The sequence below is a fragment of the Salvelinus namaycush genome, chromosome 12 (assembly GCF_016432855.1).
Source record: "Salvelinus namaycush isolate Seneca chromosome 12, SaNama_1.0, whole genome shotgun sequence".
Taxonomy (NCBI): Eukaryota; Metazoa; Chordata; class Actinopteri; order Salmoniformes; family Salmonidae; genus Salvelinus; species Salvelinus namaycush.
Window position 1 is genome coordinate 6766067 of NC_052318.1, and position 21874 is coordinate 6787940.

At 40.3% G+C, this 21874-nt stretch overlaps 1 protein-coding gene and 1 long non-coding RNA gene across 3 annotated transcripts; one reads left to right on the forward strand and one right to left on the reverse strand.

Moving 5' to 3' along the window:
• Nucleotides 1–8917: 8917 nt before the first annotated feature.
• On the reverse strand, nt 8918–12453 carry LOC120056855. The gene is made up of 2 exons (XR_005477845.1): nt 12177–12453; nt 8918–9926 (listed from the first exon to the last, which is right to left on the reverse strand). It is a non-coding gene; the product is annotated as an uncharacterized LOC120056855 (long non-coding RNA).
• A 5546-nt stretch (nt 12454–17999) lies between these two features.
• Nucleotides 18000–21872, forward strand: LOC120056858 (V-type proton ATPase subunit e 1-like). 2 transcript variants are annotated; one of them, XM_039005104.1, is made up of 3 exons: nt 18000–18620; nt 18879–18923; nt 21070–21872. In XM_039005104.1, exons 1-3 carry the CDS (start codon nt 18526–18528, stop codon nt 21161–21163), a joined length of 234 nt encoding a protein of 77 aa, XP_038861032.1. In that variant the 5' UTR covers nt 18000–18525; the 3' UTR covers nt 21164–21872. The 2 variants fall into 2 exon arrangements, 1 of the variants encoding a protein (XP_038861032.1); XR_005477846.1 differs by lacking the exon at nt 21070–21872 and adding an exon at nt 19029–19242 and having other exon boundaries at nt 18549–18620.
• The last annotated feature ends 2 nt before the right edge of the window (nt 21873–21874 follow it).

The following is a 21874-nucleotide window of genomic DNA, read 5'->3' on the forward strand; positions in this document are numbered from 1 at the left end:
GCCGTGAATTGGGTCACGGGGGCTCTTATAGAAATGTAGAAAAGGGGTTGGTTCATCATTTCCAACCAATGCCTATTCACGTGGGCGTGGCCACTGTTGGAGCAAATTTTACTTATGAAAACAATTCTCTCATTTTAAAAACTAAAAATACATTTAATCTTTTCACAAATAGTTTCATATTTAAACATTTAAATTGCACAACAATTCCATGTGAATCTGATAACTAGAATGTGTAGATTTTCCAAGATTATGGGCGGAAAGACTAATTCAACTCCATCTTTCATCTCCATCTCCAACTCTAGAATCTTTCGATTGGCCCGATTGGATACTTTGACAAAAGGGCTGCCTGGAGGTGGGGGTGGAGAGGGGTACGGATGTCTACCAGATCTTTGTCCTCTGGCTCATTCATCACAAAACCATTTGATGTTGCCAATTATTTTAATGATTATTTCATTGGAAAACTTAGGCAGAAAATGCCAACAATGAAAAGTGAGCAATTATAATCAATTGTATTCATGCATAAAAAAAACACCTACTGAAAGGAAAGCAGTGCAAGTTGGAATTTTGTAAAGTTAGTGTAGGAGAGGTGGGAAAATGATTGATATCGATCAATAATGACAAGCCTCCTGGCATTGACAACTTAGATGGAAAGCTACTGAGAATGGTAGCTGACTCTATAGCCACTCCTATCTGTCATATTTTTTATCTGAGCCTAGAGGAAAGTCTTTGTCCTCAGGCCTGGAGGGAAGCCAAAGTAATTCCACTACCCAAGAGTGGTAAAGTGGCCTTTACTGGTTCTAACAGAAGACCTAAAAAAAAGAAATGTCGCTTTTTCTGGACCCTGTCTTTCAAAGGTAATTCGTAGAAATCCAAATAACTTCACAGATCTTCATTGTAAAGGGTTTAAACACTGTTTCCCATGTTTGTTCAATGAACCATGAACAATTAATGAACATGCACCTGTGGAACGGTCGTTAAGACACTAACAGCTTACAGACGGTAGGCAATTAAGGTCACAGTTATGAAAACTTAGGACACTAAAGAGGCCTTTCTACTGACTCTGAAAAACACCAAAAGAAAGATGCCCAGGATCCCTGCGCATCTGCGTGAACGTGCCTTAGGCATGCTGCAAGGAGGCATGAGGACTGCAGATGTGGCCAGGGCAATAAATTGCAATGTCCGTACTGTGAGACGCCTAAGACAGAGCTACAGGGAGACTTGACGGACAGCTGATCGTCCTCGCAGTGGCAGACCACGTGTAACACCACCTGCACAGGATCGGTACATCCGAACATCACACCTGCGGGACAGGTACAGGATGGCAACAACAACTGCCCGAGTTACACCAGGAACGCACAATCCCTCCATCAGTGCTCAGACTGTCAGCAATAGGCTGAGAGAGGCTGAACTGAGGGCTTCTAGGCCTGTTGTAAGGCAGGTCCTCACCAGACATCACCGGCAACAACGTCACCTATGGGCACAAACCCACCATCGCTGGAACAGACAGGACTGGCAAAAAGTGCTCTTCACTGATGAGTCACGGTTTTGTCTCACCAGGGGTGATGGTCGGATTCGCGTTTATCGTCGAAGGAATGAGCGTTATACCGAGTCCTGTACTCTGGAGCGGGATCGATTTGGAGGTGGAGGGTCCGTCATGGTCTGGGGTCGGTGTGTCACAGCATCATTGGACTGAGCTTGCTGTCATTGCAGGCAATCTCAACGCTGTGCGTTACAGGGAAGACATCCTCCTCCCTCATGTGGTACCCTTCCTGCAGGCTCATCCTGACATGACCCTCCAGCATGACAATGCTACCGGCCATACTGCTCATTCTGTGCGTGATTTCCTGCAAGACAGGAATGTCAGTGTTCTGAAAGGCCAGCGAAGAGCCCGGATCTCAATCCCATTGAGCATGTCTGGGACCTGTTTGATCAGAGGGTGAGGTCTAGGGCTAGGGCCGTTCCCCACAGAAATGTCCGGGAACTTACAGGTGCCTTGGTGGAAGAGTGGGGTAACATCTCACAGCAAGAACTGGCAAATCTGGTGCAGTCCATGAGGAGGAGATGCACTGCAGTACTTAATGCAGCTGGTGGCTACACCAGATACTGACTGTTACTTTTGATTTTGACACCCACCCTTTGTTCAGGGACACATTATTCAATTTCTGTTAGTCACATGTCTGTGGAACTTGTTCAGTTTATGTCTCAGTTTTTGAATCTTATGTTCATACAAACATTTACACATGTTAAGTTTGCTGAAAATAAACACAGTTGACAGTGAGAGGACGTTTCTTTTTTTGCTGAGTTTATAAGCTTGCTGCCAGCTCTTAGCAAACTGTTGGAAAAAATTGTGTTTGACCAAATACAATGCTATTTCTCTGTAAACAAATTAACAACAGACTTTCAGCATGCTTATAGTCAAGGGCACTCAACATGTACTACACTGACACAAATGACTGATGATTGGTTGAAAGAAATTGATAATAAGAAGATTGTGGGAGCTGTACTGTTCGTTTTCAGTGCAGCCTTTGATATTATTTATCATAACTTGTTGTTGAAAAAACGTATGTGCTATGGCTTTTCAACCTCTGCCATATCGTGGATTCAGAGCTATCTATCTAATAGAACTCAAAGGGTTTTCTTTAATGGAAGCGTCTCTAATGTCAAAAATGTAAAGTGTGGTGTTACGCAGGGCAGCTCTCTAGGCCCGCTACTCTTTTCTATTTTTACCAATGACCTGCCACTGACATTAAATTAAGCACGTGTGTCCATGTATGCTGATGATTCAACCATATACGCTTCAGCAACCACAGCTAATGAAGTCACTGAAACCCTTCACAAAGAGTTGCAGTCTGTTTTGGAATGGGTGGCCAGTAATAAACTGGTCCTGAACATCTCTAAAACTAAGAGCATTGTATTTGGGACAAATCATTCCTTACATGATAGACCTCAGCTGAATCTGGTATTGAATGGTGTGGCTGTTGAACAAGTTGAGGAGACTAAATTACTTGGCATTACCTTAGATTGTAAACTGTCATGGTCAAAACATATAGATTCAATGGTTGTAAAGATGAGGAGAGGTCTAGCCGTAATAAAGAGATTATCTGTTTTTTCTGTTCTGCAGGCTCTAGTTTTGTCTAATCTTGATTATTGTCCAGTCGTGTGGTCCAGTGCTGCCCGGAAAGACCTAGTTAAGCTGCAGCTGGCCCAGAACAGAGTGGCACAATATGCTCTTAATTGTAATCAGAGGGCTGATATAAATACTATGCATGCCAGTCTCTCTTGGCTAAGAGTTGAACAAATTTAAGAAAACGTACAATATTATATAGAGCCATTATTGCATGGAACTTCCTTCCATCTCATAATGCTCAAATAAACAGCAAGTCTGGTTTAAAAAAACAGATAAAGCAACACCTCACGGCACAACGCCTCTCCCCTATTTGACCTAGATAGTTTGTGTCTATGTATTGATATGTAGGCTACGTGTGCCTTTTTAAAAATGTATGTAGTTCTGTCTTTGAGCTGTTCTTGTCTATTGATGTTCTGTATTATATCATTCTGTATTATGTTTCATGTTTTGTGTGAACCCCAGGAAGAGTAGCTGCGGCTTTTGCAACAGCTAATGGGGATCCTAATAAAATACCAAATTACTATTACAGGGCTCCAGACTAACATGTTTCCCTGAATCATCACCTATCCAAAGTGTTCATTACTATTACAGGGTTGCAGACTAACATTTTCCTCTGGTGCCACTAACTTGTACAGTTGGTGATGAAATGACACGTTTTTGTGCACTAATATCATGGGCTAATTAATTTGGGGTTCAACACCTGAGAAAGTGGAAACTCAAAACACATGAACTAGACTGCTAACTCTAAATACCTAAATAGGCCTATGTCCTCAATGGCTAGTGCGCATTTCGTGTCTGCGCTGCTCCGTATCTCCAAGCCATATCAAATATCTTGGTTGTAAAATAGTTGCTATTGAGCTCAAAATTGAGAGTTGAGAAATAAAGATTATACCTACAGAAAGCTGAAACACTCTTTTCTTTGACAGGGACAAGCTTTACGAAGCTTCCAAAGTTGTGTTTTTCCCGCAATTGCATTTTGAAATGTTAGAGAATAGTAGAGAATGTGCTCTTTTACGATCCATGATCTTGGCTGTCTCTAACTGAAGACAGAGTGGGAACAGGTCTCTTTGTTGATGCCGCATTGGACTTTGAATGTGAGTTTGCGTGAACTCAACTCAGCCCAACAGAAAACAGGGCCGTCCCATCTTGGTAGGGGGGCCGACCGTTGCCCACTGACCAGCCAAAGGCAAATTATAGATTAATACAACAGAGAAGTTGCGCAAAAATTATAATAAAATGTAAAACTTAACAGGCCCTTATATATAAAACTAAATATTTTTGTGTGTGTCAATTTTGACCAGCCCAACCAACAACAAAAATGGTCTAGACTATCTGGCATTTTCCAGAATTGCCAGGTGGCCAATCCACCGCTGGAGGGAGGGAGTTGATGGAGGAAGGAGGACAGAAGCATCGGGGTTATTATTTTAGGGGAGGCTGGGGAGCACCCATAGACTTACATGCTGACCACGCTGCTCGCGCATGTCAATGAGTGTCTGCGTAGGCAGGCGCTAAAATAGAACTTGGTTCTATTTATGACGCTTGCTACGCTGCAAGTCCCGCCTCTCCCATCTCCTCATTGGTTTTTAGGAGCATATATCCACGTGGGTGATTGAAAGATGAACTGAGGTCCACACTCCAGTCCAGTTGGTAGTGGTAATGCACGTTAAAGTTGGTTGCCAACTGCCATAGAAAGTCCAAAGAAGAAGAAAAAGCCTGAAGGAGGAGAGATTACTAGAAACAAACTCGGTTTACCATTTTATCTGTGGATTAATTGTCAGAGTAGAGGACCTTGTGCATTTCAGGTAAAATAACAACCCAATGTTTATACGCCCCCCCCCCCCCCCCCCCCCCTTGGGCCCCCCCTTGGGTTGTGCCGTGGCGGAGATCTTTGTGGGCTATACTCGGCCTTGTCTCAGGATGGTAAGTTGGTGGTTGAAGATATCCCTCTAGTGGTGTGGGGGCTGTGCTTTGGCAAAGTGGGTGGGGTTATATCCTTCCTGTTTGGCCCTGTCCGGGGGTATCATCGGATGGGGCCACAGTGTCTCCTGACCCCTCCTGTCTCAGCCTCCAGTATTTATGCTGCAGTAGTTTATGTGTAGGGGGGCTAGGGTCAGTTTGTTATATCTGGAGTGCTTCTCCTGTCTTACCCGGTGTCCTGTGTGAATTTAAGTATGCTCTCTCTAATTCTCTCTTTCTCTCTTTCTTTTTCTTTCTCGGAGGACCTGAGCCCTAGGACCATGCCTCAGGACTACCTGGCATGATGACTCCTTGCTGTCCCCAGTCCACCTGGCCGTACTGCTGCTCCAGTTTCAACTGTTCTGCCTGCGGCTATGGAACCCTGACCTGTTCACCGGACGTGCTACCTGTCCCAGACCTGCTGTTTTCAACTCTCTAGAGACAGCAGGAGCGGTAGAGATACTCTTAATGATCGGCTATGAAAAGCCAACTGACATTTACTCCTGAGGTGCTGACTTGCTGCACCCTCGACAACTACTGTGATTATTATTATTTGACCATGCTGGTCATTTATGAACATTTGAACATCTTGGCCATGTTCTGTTATAATCTCCACCCGGCACAGCCAGAAGAGGACTGGCCACCCCTCATAGCCTGGTTCCTCTAGGTTTCTTCCTAGGTTTTGGCCTTTCTAGGGAGTTTTTCCTAGCCACCGTGCTTCTACACCTGCATTGCTTGCTGTTTGGGGTTTTAGGCTGGGTTTCTGTACAGCACTTTGAGATATCAGCTGATGTAAGAAGGGCTATATAAATACATTTGATTTGATTTATATCCGAGGACAAATTAGCTAGCAACAGCAAATAAATTGACATAAATGTTTAATGCTTTTTGACCTGTCCCCAAATTAATATAGTTGGTTCAGAGTTTGTTTTGATATTTAAACCTGCGTGTCCTGATCGCGTCTGGTGTAGGTGAACAAAATCAACACGCGTGCGATGGCACACACGTGCATGCGAGCGGTCTGGTCAGCATGTTAGACATTAGGCCATTGTATGTGTCTCATTATGGCATCTGTGAGAGCATGGGCAGCGCCAATGAAGCCATCTCCATTTTAAAGTAGTACATTTTATTCTTCTACTACTATGAGTTACTGAAAGGGTGCATACTGCCACCTAGAGTGTGTTGTTTGAACAGGCGTAAAGCCAAGGTTTGCGATTTACTGCTACCTGCAGTTATGGAATGTTTGCTCATGAGTTTAATTCATTGGCTGATCCCTCCTGATGACCTGGATGGACTCAATAGATCCTTATTTAACCCACAGGAAGTCCCACCCAGTTGACTAAAACATTTAATGGTGCTGCTCATGCTAAAATGGGCTTTTGGGCTCTAGAGTCCTCTATCTCTATGGGAGCACCTGCTCTGTCTGTCAATGGCAGCATGCTGCGTCTGTTGGTCGCTTGAGAATTGTCTACTGTGCCTGAGGGTCTCTATTGGTCTCCAAAGCCCCTTTTTGGAGAGAGAATATATCTTATTTATCTGAACCAGATCTGTTATCACTCCTTAATCAGCCATGACGTCATTTAATGATGATGATGATGATGAAGGGTTTATAGAATAATTAGCCAATGGTGCTTTCACTTATTAGGTAGCAGCTATCAACGTATGCATATTGTCCATGTGAAAGTCATGGAGTGCCTGGGTCTGTGCTCTTGGTAATCCCTGGATAACTCTTGTGAAATCTCCAGTCTGCAGTAGCCCAATGACCAGTGTCACAAGGCATCAGGACTGCCAAGACCATATTATAGTCCCTGAGTTTACTTAACTTGTGTAGGCTAACGAGTGTGTAGATAGGCCTCATTTGTTTAAAAAAAAAAAAAAAAAAAAAAATGTAAAGCTTTGGAGCACCTTAAATGACATTTTGGGGGAAAAAGCCAACTCGGCCCCCATTTTATCAGATGGCTCATATATCACAAAACCCACTGATATCGCCAACTACTTTAATTACTTTTTCATTGGCAAGATAAACAAACTTAGGGATGACATGCCAGCAACAAAACGCTAAACATCCAAGTATATTTGACCATATTATGAACTTTCACATGGACAATATGCTTAGCAAGATGGCACCAATAGAGATGGCAGCTTCGCTTCTAGTCCTTAGGAAACTGTGCAGTATTGTTTTATGTATTATATCTTACATTGTTAGCTCAGAAAACCTTAAGTGTTATTACATACAACCGGGAAGAACTATTGGATATCAGAGAGACGTCAACTTACCAGCACTACGACCAGAAATACAACTTTCCCAAAGAGGATCCTTTGTCTGCACCTCCCAGGGCATTTGAACTGACTCCAGAGGCCGACCCAAAACAACACCGCCGGAGGAGAGAGTGCCGGAACGGTCTTCTAGTGAGGCTTCGGATGCGCGCACACCACCCACCGCTTCCTGAGTATATTACTCACTAATGTCCAGTCCCTAGTTAAAAAATCAACAAAATCAGGGCAAGAGTTGCTTTCCAAAGAGATATCCGGGATTGTAACATACTCCGTTTCACGGAAACATGGCTAGTTGGGGACATATACATACACGTACACATGGATTTTGTGTTGTAGATATGTGGTAGTGAAATATGGGCCTGAAGACGCACACTCAGTGTGTTGTGAATTCTGTAATGAATGTATTGTAATGTTTTTCAAATTAAGGATCCGCCCTTTTTTTCAATTTTAGTCTAAAATGACATACCCAAATCTAACTGCTTGTAGCTCAGGCCCTGAAGCAAGGATATGCATTTTCTTGGTACCATTTGAAAGGAAACACTTTGAAGTTTGTGGAAATGTGAAAGGAATGTAGTAGAATATAACACAATAGATCTGGTAAAAGATAATACGAAGAAAAAAAAAACTGTTCTTTTGTATTTTTTTTGTAACATCATCTTTGAAATGCAAGAGAAAGGACATAATGTATTATTCCAGCCCAGGTGCAAATTAGATTTTGGCCACTACATGGCAGCAGTGTATGTGCAAAGTTTTAGACTGATCTAATGAACCATTGCATTTCTGTTCAAAATGTTGTATCAAGACTGCCCAAATGTGCCTAATTTGTTTATTAATAACTTTTCATGTTCAAAATTGTGCACTCTCCTCAAACAATAGCATTGTATTATTTCACTGTAATAGCTACTGTAATTTGGACAGTGCAGTTAGATTAACAAGAATTTAAGCTTTCTGCCAATATCAGATATGACTATCTCCTGGAAAAACGTATTGTAACTTACAACCTCATGCTAATCGCATTAGCCTACGTTAGCTCAACCGTCCCGTGGAAGGGACACCGATCCCGAAGAAGATTTTGCCAGACCCCAGGAAGAGTAGCTGCTGCCTTGGCAGGAACTACTGGGGATCCATAATAAATACAATACAAATACAAAACACACTTGCTGTAACAATTAAAAAGGTACAAGGGCAAACTAAGGTTTTAAGGCCTGACATGATGTGTTAATTTAGTCTCTATTCAATCTATCCAACCATACACCTATGTAAATGGGACAGATTACTTTGGCAGTTACACAGATATCTTTGTCAGTGATTTGGTTGATAAAAGTGTCCATTCGATTACAACACCATAGGAGCAAAATTGACAAAATGTTGTGATTTTTTTCTCTGTGGATGCAATTTATTTAGTTCAAACAGGCCCAGAGTTGTGTATTTGAACTCCTCTAAAAACACAGCATATGGGCAGATACTGATGACGTTACCCAAGCAGGCTGTCCACTCGATCCGTTAGTGTGGCAGGTTGCCTCTCTCCTGAGTCATTCAAGGTATCAGGCGCACATCTATAAGAATGTATGACACAGTATTGTTTAATGACAATATAAAAACAATGACCACACAAAAAGCACTTTACATGTGTCCTTGTTATTCTCTGAAAGGCTTCTTTGTCATTTTACCAAACATTATATCATAAACTGCATTCGCTTTTAACTGTGGTCGGCACACAGTGAACAGAATACACAGATTATTGTCGGATCACAGAAAATGAAGAAACGTTTCCAACGGAGCACATTAATAAGGTGTCTAATAGCCATCATTAGCAGCTTTACCACCCACACACCCCCTGGTGGAGATCCATCTACTGGGCTCTGACAACTGAGTTTTCCCTACTAATTAACAGGTGGATCCAGTCCCCTTTACTACTAACATAACTGTTTGGTTTTTTTATATTACAAAATCAGTAACAGTTTCCAGGGTGTGGAGAACAGGAGCCATCTGTCTGTTTCCAAAGTGTAGCATCGTCATACGAAAGGGCTAAAGTAACTTCATGCCCTCCAGTCCCTCTGCCTCTGTCAATTACATAACATAATGAACTGGACACATTGTTATTTTTGGGAACTTCTTAAAAAACATTGTGTGTGTGTGTGTGTGCGTGTGCGTGTCAGTCGTGGAACCATATGCATTTATACTGATTTATTGGCGTCATAAATCGTATGCAGAGATCCATCTAGCTCATCTCCTCCCTTCATCGTCATGGAAACAACCTCTAGGGGCAACATACTGTTTACATTAAAACCCTGTCTCCATGATGAATTACTTGCATTTGTGTTGGTTAACTAATCTACCAACTGTCAGTTTTGAGGCCAAACTAGAGAAAAGAGGGGAGACACATTGTGGCTGCCCATATTGGACCATGCTCCGCTTTACAATACATATAGTCGATACTTGGTGCAGCTGTTTATTTGTGCTGGGTGAGTAGTGATTAATGAATGGATACTTTGACTTGTTTTATAAAGGAGGGTGAGAAGGTTCCACAGTGAGTTGATCATGCTTTGATCCATGTCCTCTTCAGCTGTGGAACAGAAACAAAATATTTAATAATAATATTACGACATTTTCATTGTTAATTTGTACATTCTCAAATGAGCTCACCATGGAAAAAGGCTGACACAGCAGAATCGGCAGCAACCGTCTTGAGCTCTGAGTAAACCAAAGAAACAATATTTGGGGCTAAAATCTGGTCTATTTATGTTGAATCTACAATATCTTCTATCAGGCCTGCTGACAACAAGGAGCCATAGAGCCCATTTAGAGAATAGTCCAGCAACATTCAAACTGACACTTAAACATCAGTTAGAGACCATCACAGCATAAGAAAAGGCAGGTGATATCTGCAACATAAGTACACTTTAAAATCAAGAAAATATCACAAATGTTGGGGGTTAAAGACAAATGTGTACAGCATAATAATCAAATCCAGGGTTTGATTAAAAACATTTTTTTTTACAAGATTAATGTTTGAGTAATAATACTATGCAATGGAGGTATTTACTTTGGGTTATTTCTTGCTGTTTTAGGTTGCTCTGGTCACATATCTGTCTGTGCAAGATTAGGGAGCGTCCAGGCTTAAGAACTGAGCTCCATGGGCTGACTTCAGAAATACAACCCTTGGAATTCAGTTCTCAAAGCTAAGAACTCAGGGTGTGTTCAGTGCATTTCTTTACAGATGAATGAACAGCTCATCCTTCCTGTAAAGTGATGCAATCAAACAAACAAAAACAAAAAAAACAGCCATACCGTTTATTTAGTACATGAGTTAAATTAAAAAATAGCTCACTTTAAAAAGGTACATCAGTATGAAAGAAAATGTCAAATATGTAGACTATTCCCAAATTTGAAAAGTATTCGGTGATTGATTCTGTCTCATTGTAATACCTTTATGTACAAATGACATGATACTGTGACTGAGAAAACAGACTATCCCTTGAAAAAGAAATATGTCAGACTTTATTTTATTTTTATTGTAGGCTACCTCCAAGGATCACTTGTATATTTGCAGAATTGGTGCATTACATTCCCATGATGCTGTACCGAAGTTAAACACTGTCATGTCCCTATTTAATGTAGGCCGATGACCGATACCAGGTTTTCCAGTGTAAAATGTTAACTTTTAAAGAACTTTATATTTTTGTAGGTTTCTATTCTTCAACGCAGACTATTCTTCAACGTGACTGAAACACAATAGTGCCAATTGCCAAACATCCAGTATAAAAACAGGAACTCACTAAGAAAATATTAAATGAAAGGCCTGTTCAAAGATTTGAACAATTAAATTAAATCTGGACATTGCTCTTTAATTTGACTATTTTCAAAGCAGATATTTGCCCATAAATTAAAATAATTAATTAATATGCAATAAAAAAAAATATATAAAAAATACTAGGCTAATAAAATAACAAGAATAGGTGCATTTATCTGAATATTACTTTTGTTTCTGTTTATTATTGTTATTATTGTGGCAACAATACTAATTGATTATTTAGAGCTGAAGTAGACCTATCTTTCTTCAAAGCAAATGACTTTACATTAAAGGTTTTACTATCTAACAACACAGTGTTGTGGTATTCCATCATGTATCACATGAATTCTCAGAAACTGTTTTAAAATCAAAAAAGGATACCTTTAGTTGTGGCATAAACTGTAATAGCAGTTTGTTGGTTGATATGTTAGTAATTGAACAATTTAATCAGAAGTTATTCGTAGTCGCTAAATTGTCTTAGGAAAATTGTACTAGTTGCAAACATATTTAGAAAAAGTTTCAATAAGTTACAATTACTAGGGTTATAATTGTGTATCGAATATAAAATGTTTAACAATCTCTTGCCATGCGTTTTTAAAATTTTAATTAGGCTATAGTCTCCATTTTAGCAATAATTTTTGATGATTCAACAACATTATCAGACATGGGTCTATTTCAGGTGGATTAATGACGCTATATATGTGATTATCCTCTAATTACATTATCGTAGCCTATGCATATTATAGAGTACTATAAAGTATTGCACTTTAACATTGTAGGGAGATGGGCAGCCTAATGTTAGAATAGTCTAAACCCTTAAATGCAGTAACCTCACCTCTGAATGCATTCTGCACGAATTAATCGGTTTATTTAAATAGAGGCCAATAGACAGTACAGGCCTAGAACTCTTAATAAAATTACCATGAATTTGAATACAAATTAGACAGCTTAGACCATTCTCATTTACCCCTATAGCCTAGGGTTTTTTCATTAGGTAGTTAGTCACTTTCTTTTTGTACTTACCATGAGGTTCTCTCTCCTTTTTCTTTCTTTGGCTTCATCATCAGGATGAGTCATTTTGGTAACAGTGCTGTCAGCATCACCGCCGTGCCACTGCTGAATCATCCTGCCGTGCTGTCTGGGTAAAGAGGCGCACTGGGAGATCATTAGCCGCCTTCTCCAAACTCACAGCGTTCATGATGGGCCTCACATAGTAGTTGGTATATAAGGGAAGCGACGACTGCTCATTTGCATCGGCGTATATTCCAATATAGTCACGGAAAGTCCCTTTTATTATCCCACTGCACATAGAGAGATTGCACAACTCTATGACAATGCTCATGACGCGTACATGCGCATATCCAAACAGACATAATTTTCAATAATTGTCAATAAATTGCAACATCGGACAAATAACAATTTAGTTTTTTCCATTTTCATGTTAATGTAAACATACAGGGATGGTGGGTTTCAACCGATGTCTGTTGAGAAAACGCCAGAAGCCGGAACAGGAGGAAATGTTGGTTAAGTATTCGATACAGCGTTTCCGCTCTGTAAACTCCGTGGGTTGCGACGGGGAAATCCTGTGACCTGGTACCAACCACCATAAGACATCTATTTAGATCGAATCTTCACTGATGACTATGCTGTCTTTCTTTTGTTTTTATCAATTGTGATCAAGGTTAGACTTGATCAACAAAATAAACCAAATAAATACATTTAGCATGACAACAATAATTATTGCTTTCCTACGTGTGGGTGTGGGTGTGTGTGTGTGTGTGTGTGTGTGTGTGTGTGTGTGTGTGTGTGAGTGAGAGGGAGGGAGGGAGGGGATAGAGAGCAACCTCTGGTCAAAGAGAGAGAGAGTGGGATGAGGGAGAGAGCAACCTCTGGCCTCCAAAATGATAGAGAAAATGTAGCTGGACATCCATCTTTATGAACAGTTTGTTCCAGCTCTACTGGAAAACAACAACATATGGAGCTCAATGGCCTTGCACAATACCTGGGAATGTCCCTCAGTGAAACCATTGAGGTTGAGTCTTGTTTATCTTGTGATATCAATCAAGTGTGTGTGTGTGTGTGTGTGTGTGTGTGTGTGTGTGTGTGTGTGTGTGTGTGTGTGTGTGTGTGTGTGTGTGTGTGTGTGTGTGTGTGTGTGTGTGTGTGTGTGTGTGTGTGTGTGTGTGTGTGTGTGTGTGTGTGTGTGTGTGTGTGTGACAGAGAAAGAATCATGACATCTCTGCATGCACTTGTGCATGTCTTGCGGTGTGAGCCACAACAGAAGGTCACACAAACAGGAGAGGCGCACACAAAATATCTGAAGATCTAGCTGGCCTAAGGCATAGAAAGACACTTAAGTGAAGAGGATGCATGACAATTCTACATTTTGAATGTACTTGTACTAGGCACATCAAACATAATTGGTACTCCTTGTCCATTTAACTTCATGTGAAAAGAGTTTGGAAATGTTTAGATATTAAACGGTTGGTTTTTAATTTATATACCCATTGATTCTTGAAGAATATAACTTGAAAATGCTTCACGAGGTTAGTACCTTCCCGATGTTAGTACCTTCACGAGGTTAGTACCTTCACGAGGTTAGTACCTTCACGAGGTTAGTACCTTCACGAGGTTAGTACCTTCACGAGGTTAGTACCAGCTCTTTCTAAACTGAAAAAATATATAAATGCAACATGCAACAATTTCAAAGGATTTACTGAGTTACAGTTCATATACGGAAATCATTAAATTGAAATAAATTCATTTAGACCTTAAATTCATTTAGACCTTAATAATAGATCTTAATCTGTGGATTTCACATGACAGGGCAGTGGCGCAGCCATGGGTGGGCTTGGGAAGGCATAGGACCATCCACTTGGGAGCCAGGCCCAGCCAATCACAAAAGGGCATTATTACAGAGAAATACTCCACCCCCCCGCTTCAAAATGTTCTTTCAGTATATAATGCAGTAGTTTTGCTTACAATAGTTTTTGGGTCACAGTTTTGGGAAATTGGTCAACTACTAGTAAATAACCTTTAACATTTAATTAAACTTTGATACAAATAAACAAACACTTTTTTTTCAATATATACTTTAAAATGTCATGGTCACAAAGTGGTTGCTCTCACAGAAATGACTAGCAAAGCACCAACACAGCCTATAAACAAAGGACCATGTGAAAGCTCTCACCTGAAAGCTATATCGCATCAGTGTATACTCACACTGCTCTCAGGGCAGGTCTGCTAGTTTTGACTAGCAGAAGAAGTGACTTTTCGTAGCAGCTTAGGAGAATTAGCGTGGCAGGTTAGAATAATTCATGTGGCAGGTTAGGAAAATGAGGTTCGGGTTAGCTAAAATTGTCCCAGATGCAACCAGGCCTGCACTGAGAACAATCTATGCTTCCACTAATACGATGCTGCCACCTGAAACAAACTAGGGTCAGAGATTGGATATAATGACGAAAAGCTTATTGTTGTCCACAGTGTGGAACAGCGGGCTGTCAGTCTCCCGCATATTCCTCTCTTTGGAATGGTGGATACATCTTGTTATTTTAATACTTTTTTGAATATTCACTGAGGGGTTGATGTCAACTGCCTGTATTCAATGGAGAGTGAGATGGATTCAGGGTTCCAGCGAAGGGAAATCTTAACGCTACAGCATACAATGACATTCTATAATCTAGAGGATCCTTTGCTCCCAACATGGCAACAGTTTGGGTAAGGCCCTTTTCCGTTTCAGCATGACAATGCCCCCGTGCACGAAGCGAGGTCCATACAGAAATGGTTGGTCGAGATCAATGTGGAAGAACTTGACTGGCCTGCACAAAGCCTTGACCTCAACCCCAACCTTTGGGATGAATTGGAACGCCAACTGCGAGCCAGGCCTAATCGCCCAACATCAGTGCCCGACCTCATTAATGCTCTTGTGGCTAAATGGAAGCAAGTCCCCGCAGCAATGTTCCAACATCTAGTGGAAAGTCTTCCCAGAAGAGTGGAGGCTGTTATAGCAGCAAGGGGGGACCAACTCCATATTAGGGCCTATAATTTTGAAATTAGATGTTTGATGAGCAGGTGTCCACATACTTTTGGCAATGTAGTGTATATATAGTACCATTCAAAAGTTTGGACACGCGTACTCATTCAAGGGTTTTTCTTTATTTTTACTATTTTCTACATTGTAGAATAATAGCGAAGACATCAAAACTATGAAATAACATATGGAATCATGTAGTAACCAAAAAAGTGTTAAACTATTTAAAATACACTACCATTCGAAAGTTTATGGGTCACTTAGAAATGTCCTTGTTTTTGAAAGAAAAGCACATTTTTGTCCATTAAAATAACATCAAATTGATCAGAAATACAGTGTAGACATTGTTAATGTTGTAAATGACTATTGTAGCTGAAAACGGCAGATTTTTTATGGAATATCTATTGCCACCCAGATGAGCTCAGTGCTGCCAAGAACATTGCTCTGCTGGCTTACCACCGCTGGAGCAGGCAGCTGGAGATGGTCGACCAGAAAGATCTGATGGACTAGATAAAGACTGAGCTACGACACCCCACCCCCACAGGCTCAGACTCAGGGTAGCTGCAGGGGTTGTTTCTACGGAGTGGCTGCGATCTGACTTTTCTGGACCACTCTTCCCAGGGGCTAAAGGTCCCAAAGCTTCTGCACATGTGCCGGATTCTCTACATACGCACAGTCTCAGCTCTACTAGTAGAGAATAGGCTACTCTGGCGAATGGTGCTCTTTTAATAAAGTCTTATGTCACAAAATTTGAACAATGGGAAAGTAATTCTGCTTTAAAAGTTGATAAACTTGTAACCTCACTTTTGAGAAAATGTCCTTTGAATATTTCCGTACCTACTGGAGAGCTCTTCTTTGTTTACACCCATTGAGCATCGTTCACACCTTCTTAAGCTTTAGCACCACCCATCTCCTTAAGGGTTGATCCGAGCGTTCTGTCTTAACAACAACAACAACAGTCAAGCACCCAAGCTAACTGGCTAACATTGGCTAGCGTGCTAGCTACTTCCAGACACAAATGAGAGAACAGCTCACTGACCAATTTACTTGCCCTAGCAGAGCTGGTTAGGCTGTTTTTATGTTATCCAGAGCGTTGGTGACAGCAACTGTGCTGCTGGCAACAATTTATGCTTTTTTGCCAACATTTACTGACACCGGCCATATTCAACGGGTGTTGAGCGTTCGTAAATGAATCAGTTATTTTGCGCTCAGAGTAGATAGCCATAACGAATTTACCAGCTATGTCTATCAACAGTTGTCACAGTGACATTCTATTGAAATAATGACTTGCATTGTGGAGTCTTTTGTTAAGACATGTAGCTAGCTAGCTAGGGAAACAATGAACCATAATCCCAACTCATGACATTACTACCCTGCATGAATCTGCAGGTAGCTAACCAACAAGGTTCAATGTTAGCTAGCTAACATTAGGCTATAATTAGCAAAGCAAATGGTTCTGAGTTACGAATAATAAGATCATACACTTAACGTTGGCTAGCGAGCCAGCCAGCTAACATTAGCTAGCTAGCTAACAGTACACTTTAACTTGAAATGAAAACGACCTTCTGTCAAAATTAGAAACGTGTAATATCTGAAAATTTAGCTAGCTAGACTATCTTACTCATGCTCTGAAATCGGAGTAGATAGCCAGAGCGAATTTACCAGCTACGTCTATCAACAGTTGTCGCAGTGACATTCTATTGAAATAGTTACTTGCCTTATGGAGTATTTTTTAAGACATGTAGCTAGCTAGCTAGGTAAACAATGAACCATAATCCCAACTCATGACGTTACTACCCTGCATGAATCTGCAAATAACTAATCAACCAGGTTCAATATTAGCTAGATAACATTAGGCTATAACTAGCAAAGCAAATGGCTCTGATATACGAATAATAAGATCATACACGTAACGTTAGCTAGCGAGCCAGCCAGCTAACGTTAGCTAGCTAGCTAACAGTACACTAACTTGAAATGAAAATGACTTTCTGTCAAAATTAAAAACGTGTAATAACTGAAATGTAGTTAGTTAGACTATCTTACCCATCCGTATACATCGTGGATGGACGCTTCTCCCTGTCACGGATGCCATAGTTTCCCTTAGTTTGAAGATGTAATCCGGTGTTTTCTCCATCTTCTTAGCTATCATACTCTAATTCCCCTGTTTTCAAAACTCGGTCCTCCAGAAAGTGGAGCGCCACACGTTTGCATTTCTACTACGTGATACATTTTTTTTTAAAGCGGTGTTAGACTTGGATTAGCTATACATACTGACCAGCTCAGGCAGAAGCGGGCTATATGGCAGACCAATCCGAACTCATCTCTCTGCATGTCCAGCCCACTCATTATCTCAGCCAATCATGGCTAGCGGGAAGGTTGCTCACTTTTTCTGTGGCTAAACCAACTAGGCTCATAATTTAACAATTTTATTCATATTTACAGATGGCATGCAAGAGCTGGCATTTTACTCTCATGCGGCCTCAACTCAACACTGCTTGCCACTAGGCAAAATATGTGCTTTGAAACTAAACACAGGTAGGCTACAGTTTGTTAACACTATCTGCTCTGAAATTCGCTCACTGTACATAACTCGAAACAACACTGTACATAACAAATAAGATCTAAATGCATATTTCCATGAAACTAATTGAGATCAAATGGTTTGCATGCAGATGCTGCATGGATGTTTCACCTGTAAAACTTTAAGAATTATCTTTCACGATTGACAGTGAGAAATGTGTGAGGGGGTGACAACAAAAAAATGTGTGCGTAAAGTAAAAGTTAAAATAAACACATGTGCAGAACATGATACAGTTCTTTCCAGGGGCGGGACCGGGGCAGAACGCGGCGGTTACCTACGGATATGCAGCCTCGGCCTTGTTTCTATGGAACCTTGCTGAAAGGTTGCCAGTAATGGGCAAGCTACGTAAACAGAAACGGTACGGTAGATCTGTCTTTAAACTATGGGCACCTTCGATAGATAATTAGCAGAAATAGTTTGGTGCTTCTGTTTTTCATCACTGGTTATTTGGACAAATCACGATTTCGCAGCTGTTCGCGTCATTCGAATTTCGGAAGCGGAAGGGACATTCGGTCCATGGACTTGCCCGTAACTTGCAAACAGAGAGCGTGGAGCTCAAACGTAATACTTGTTACTGCATTAATTTTGTTACGCTTTTCTACAATGTATCAACAATGGGCTACATTATGCGTCGCGATTCTTGACGTAGACGCTTCTTCATGTGACCTGACTTCCCGATGTGCTACTAAAGTTCTGTAGTTCTCATGGACTTCTCGTGAATTCAACATTCTTAAATCAACAAACAAATCATAAGACGCAACATGGCTTTTGCCATTCCTATGGTTATAGTTACACTGTTTTGGGGATTTGTTGGAGGGGTGGTACCATGGTTTATTCCGAAGGGACCAAACAGAGGGTGAGTATGGAGTATTGCGGGGCAGAATTAATTTTCTACTGTACAGGAAATGTGAAAGAGATGAGAATGAAAAATAATCCTGGCTGTCGGATTTTATTGTATAATATCAATATTATATCACAAAAAGTTCATGAAATGTATAAGCAAATTACGTTTTTGTAATAGCCCACTCTTTGATGGTGTGGCTTTAAACTTTAAAAAAATAACATGTTAATTCCATTGCATTACTGTATGAATGGCCATATCTGCTTCTCACAGGGTCGTCATTGCCATGCTAGTATTGACTGCAGTTTGCTGCTACTTGTAAGTATCACGATTTTTTTTTAAATCCCTTGTGAAATGTATAGATGTTTTGCTATATAGCACAGGCTTCATTCAACTTGTGTGTTCTTTTTTTTCTCTCGACAGAGCAGTGTAGTCACGTGGGTCGCGCGTCAGCCAGGCTAGTGACCTCTGAGCTAGCTAGTGACAGGCAAACACATACCTACTTATTAACTTATTAACAACATTTAAGGAAGTTTCTTTTAAAATTATTCATAAATATTATCCTGCCAACCACTATATATAGAAGTAAAAAAAAAAACATGCATTCAAATTGTACTTTTTGTAATGACCACCCAGAAACAATGTTGTATCTTTTTTGGCATTGTATTCATGTAAGGAATCTGTGGCAATACATCAGTAGATTTATAATTGTACACATTTATGAAGATTTTACACTATTATGGAGAGATGTACTGCTTGTATTCTTTACTTATGATAGAAATAAGTTGAAACAATTTTATGTAATTCATTTCATTATTCTTTTGGCCAAATTTCATATTCACAAATGTAATTTACAAACAAAACACCACATTTTCTTACCTTGCAAAAATAAATTGAACTATATTTTAAGACAATTAAATAGACACATAGACAAACAAAAAAAGCTGTTGTGATGCTGGAATGTGATATTGTACCCCCTAGCCCCGCCCCTAGCCCAAATGTCCTTTGTATATTCTTTATATATACTTCTGTTCCCCATGTACTTTTTGTATTGATTTGTTGTTAATAAAAAAATAAAAAAAATAAAAAATGTAAAAACATTGTGACAGGCATGCATACGTGCTATATTGTTCCACCGGTAGGGGGCAGTAATTACAAGGCATCGTGTGCATTCATTGGTTCCATAGCTCTGCCAAGAATGTGAAAGAAACAGAATAGCCTTTTGTATTTAAGTGTGTGAGAAACCAGTGTGATTCACACGAGGATCAAATTGGTGAACTTTGCCCTGAAAAACTGGGAGAAGTTGCAAGGAGCTCAATAAGCCACGTCTTTGTTACAAATCCACTGTCTTTAATTGGGGCTCTGTTCAAGTATTTATGAATCTTCTGTTCACTTTGTCTATTTAGCCTGTATTCACATTTTACAGATAACACCACTTAAAGGGGAAATCTGCAGTTCAAACTATTTACAAAGCGGTCAGTCCACCACTGTTTCTGTAAACAGCTGAGGGACGGGGCTAGAGAAATGTAACCACTCTCAAATTAATAGACAGAGCTATGGATACAAGATATAAAAAGTATTGTTTTAATCATGTTTTGAGGCTATATATTGTTTGTTTACAATTAAATTGTTTTCAAACAACAGAGGAAAACAAGCTAATTTGGGTTCTGGGTTAGAAAGTTCAACAAAGTACGTGAGGAAATTCTAAGTTATATTCTTCAAGAATCAATGGCTATATAATCAATTTAAAAGTGGGGGAAAAAAGGATTGCAGATTCTCCCTTCAAACTATGTTGCCTAATGAAACCACCCTTGCCAGTTATCAGTGTTTAATGGATAAGGTAAAGGTCTCTGTGCTTCAGAACAAATACCAGAGAGTGGGCTATTAGTTGCTGCCAAATATGACAGCTGGCCTGAGTATAGCACAGTCAGATCCATCCAGGCGGACCCAAGAAACAGTCAAAACAAACAGCAAACAGTTACTTGGATTGTCTGCTGCATCTATTTACATGGCAACTCTTTTTGATAAATATTGAGCTTGTGGAGCAGCCTATGCCTGTGTGTTACTGAGCCTTTGTGTTAATGAACCAGCTGACGACAGTAGCTGGCCACAACATTGAAAGAAAATGTACAAAACAAGCACAGTGCATTGTCTCTTCAGTAAAATGTTGGGAATTCATGATGGAGAGAGGTTTGCTGAACAACTCCTTCTTTGCTCTCATTTAAACGGTATTTCATTGATCACTCCACAGTACATACTGTTATTGTATGTTGCATCATTCTTTTTTTTACATCATTGGATCTAAAAAACAAAACAATCCACATTCTGGCTTTGTTCAAATTAAAGATGAATTCAACACAAAGATGATAAGAGTGCTTGAAGCAGATGAGGAGAGTGCATAATGAATATGCTAATTGTAAGGCCATCATAATGTTTATTTTTTCTCGTCCCTGTTCTTTCACAGCTGGTTGATAGCCATTCTCTCCCAGCTGAATCCACTGTTTGGACCTGCTTTGAGTAATGACACTATTTGGTATCTGCAATTCCACTGGCGCTGACTCTGCCCTCGACTCTGCCCTCAATGACTGAGAAAGGCACAGGAGGACCAAAGGCATCATAAACCTGTCCATTTAGCTTTTTTAACTTTATATCTGACTCTTGGTTTACCTAAGATAATGGTAATAAATATACTGAAATAGCTTGCCAGATGGAAGTCATGCTAGCCTGTAAAACAGTTAGCAACATCTAGGGAAGCTATATCTATGTAGGAATTTGAAAATGAGGGGGCAAGCACATTGAGTGAAAGTGATTGTTTTATTTCTTACTGCTGAGTAATAGCCTCTTCTATTGATAGAGGGGGGCTGGCATGTGGCCGGGGAGCGCAGGCAGATCTAAGTCCTCCAGACTTTCCCACAGGCCCTGAGCTCAGACCCTCCCACCAATGGAATCCTTGGCTTTGTTTATATTTATTTTATTAACCACACAGTTACTAAGTATTTTCGGGTTAAATGCTCTTTCAATGTAGGATATAGGATCTTCAGCGATGATTGGATTCACATTACCTTGCTCATCCTATCAGCTTTGTGTTTCTCAAAACTCGTGTTGTTTATTTATCTCACCCAACTTGTCTGTTACAATTAATATTTGAAGGCGCCTCAAAATCCACTTTGTGATTTTGTTTTTGTACTGTATGCACATTTATGGGGACACAATGTGCCCAAGCATTTCCTGTACAGGCAGTAATGTTGACTAAATGAGTTAACCTTGTC

Excerpts from the sequence above, each read along its gene's own strand:
- LOC120056858 (XM_039005104.1), top strand. The coding sequence starts at position 18,526 with ATGGCTTTTGCCATTCCTATGGTTATAGTTACACTGTTTTGGGGATTT. Across the intron at positions 18,621-18,878 it reads CCGAAGGGACCAAACAGAGG|GGTCGTCATTGCCATGCTAG; the intron begins GTGAGTATGGAG and ends TGCTTCTCACAG. Across the intron at positions 18,924-21,069 it reads ACTGCAGTTTGCTGCTACTT|CTGGTTGATAGCCATTCTCT; the intron begins GTAAGTATCACG and ends GTTCTTTCACAG.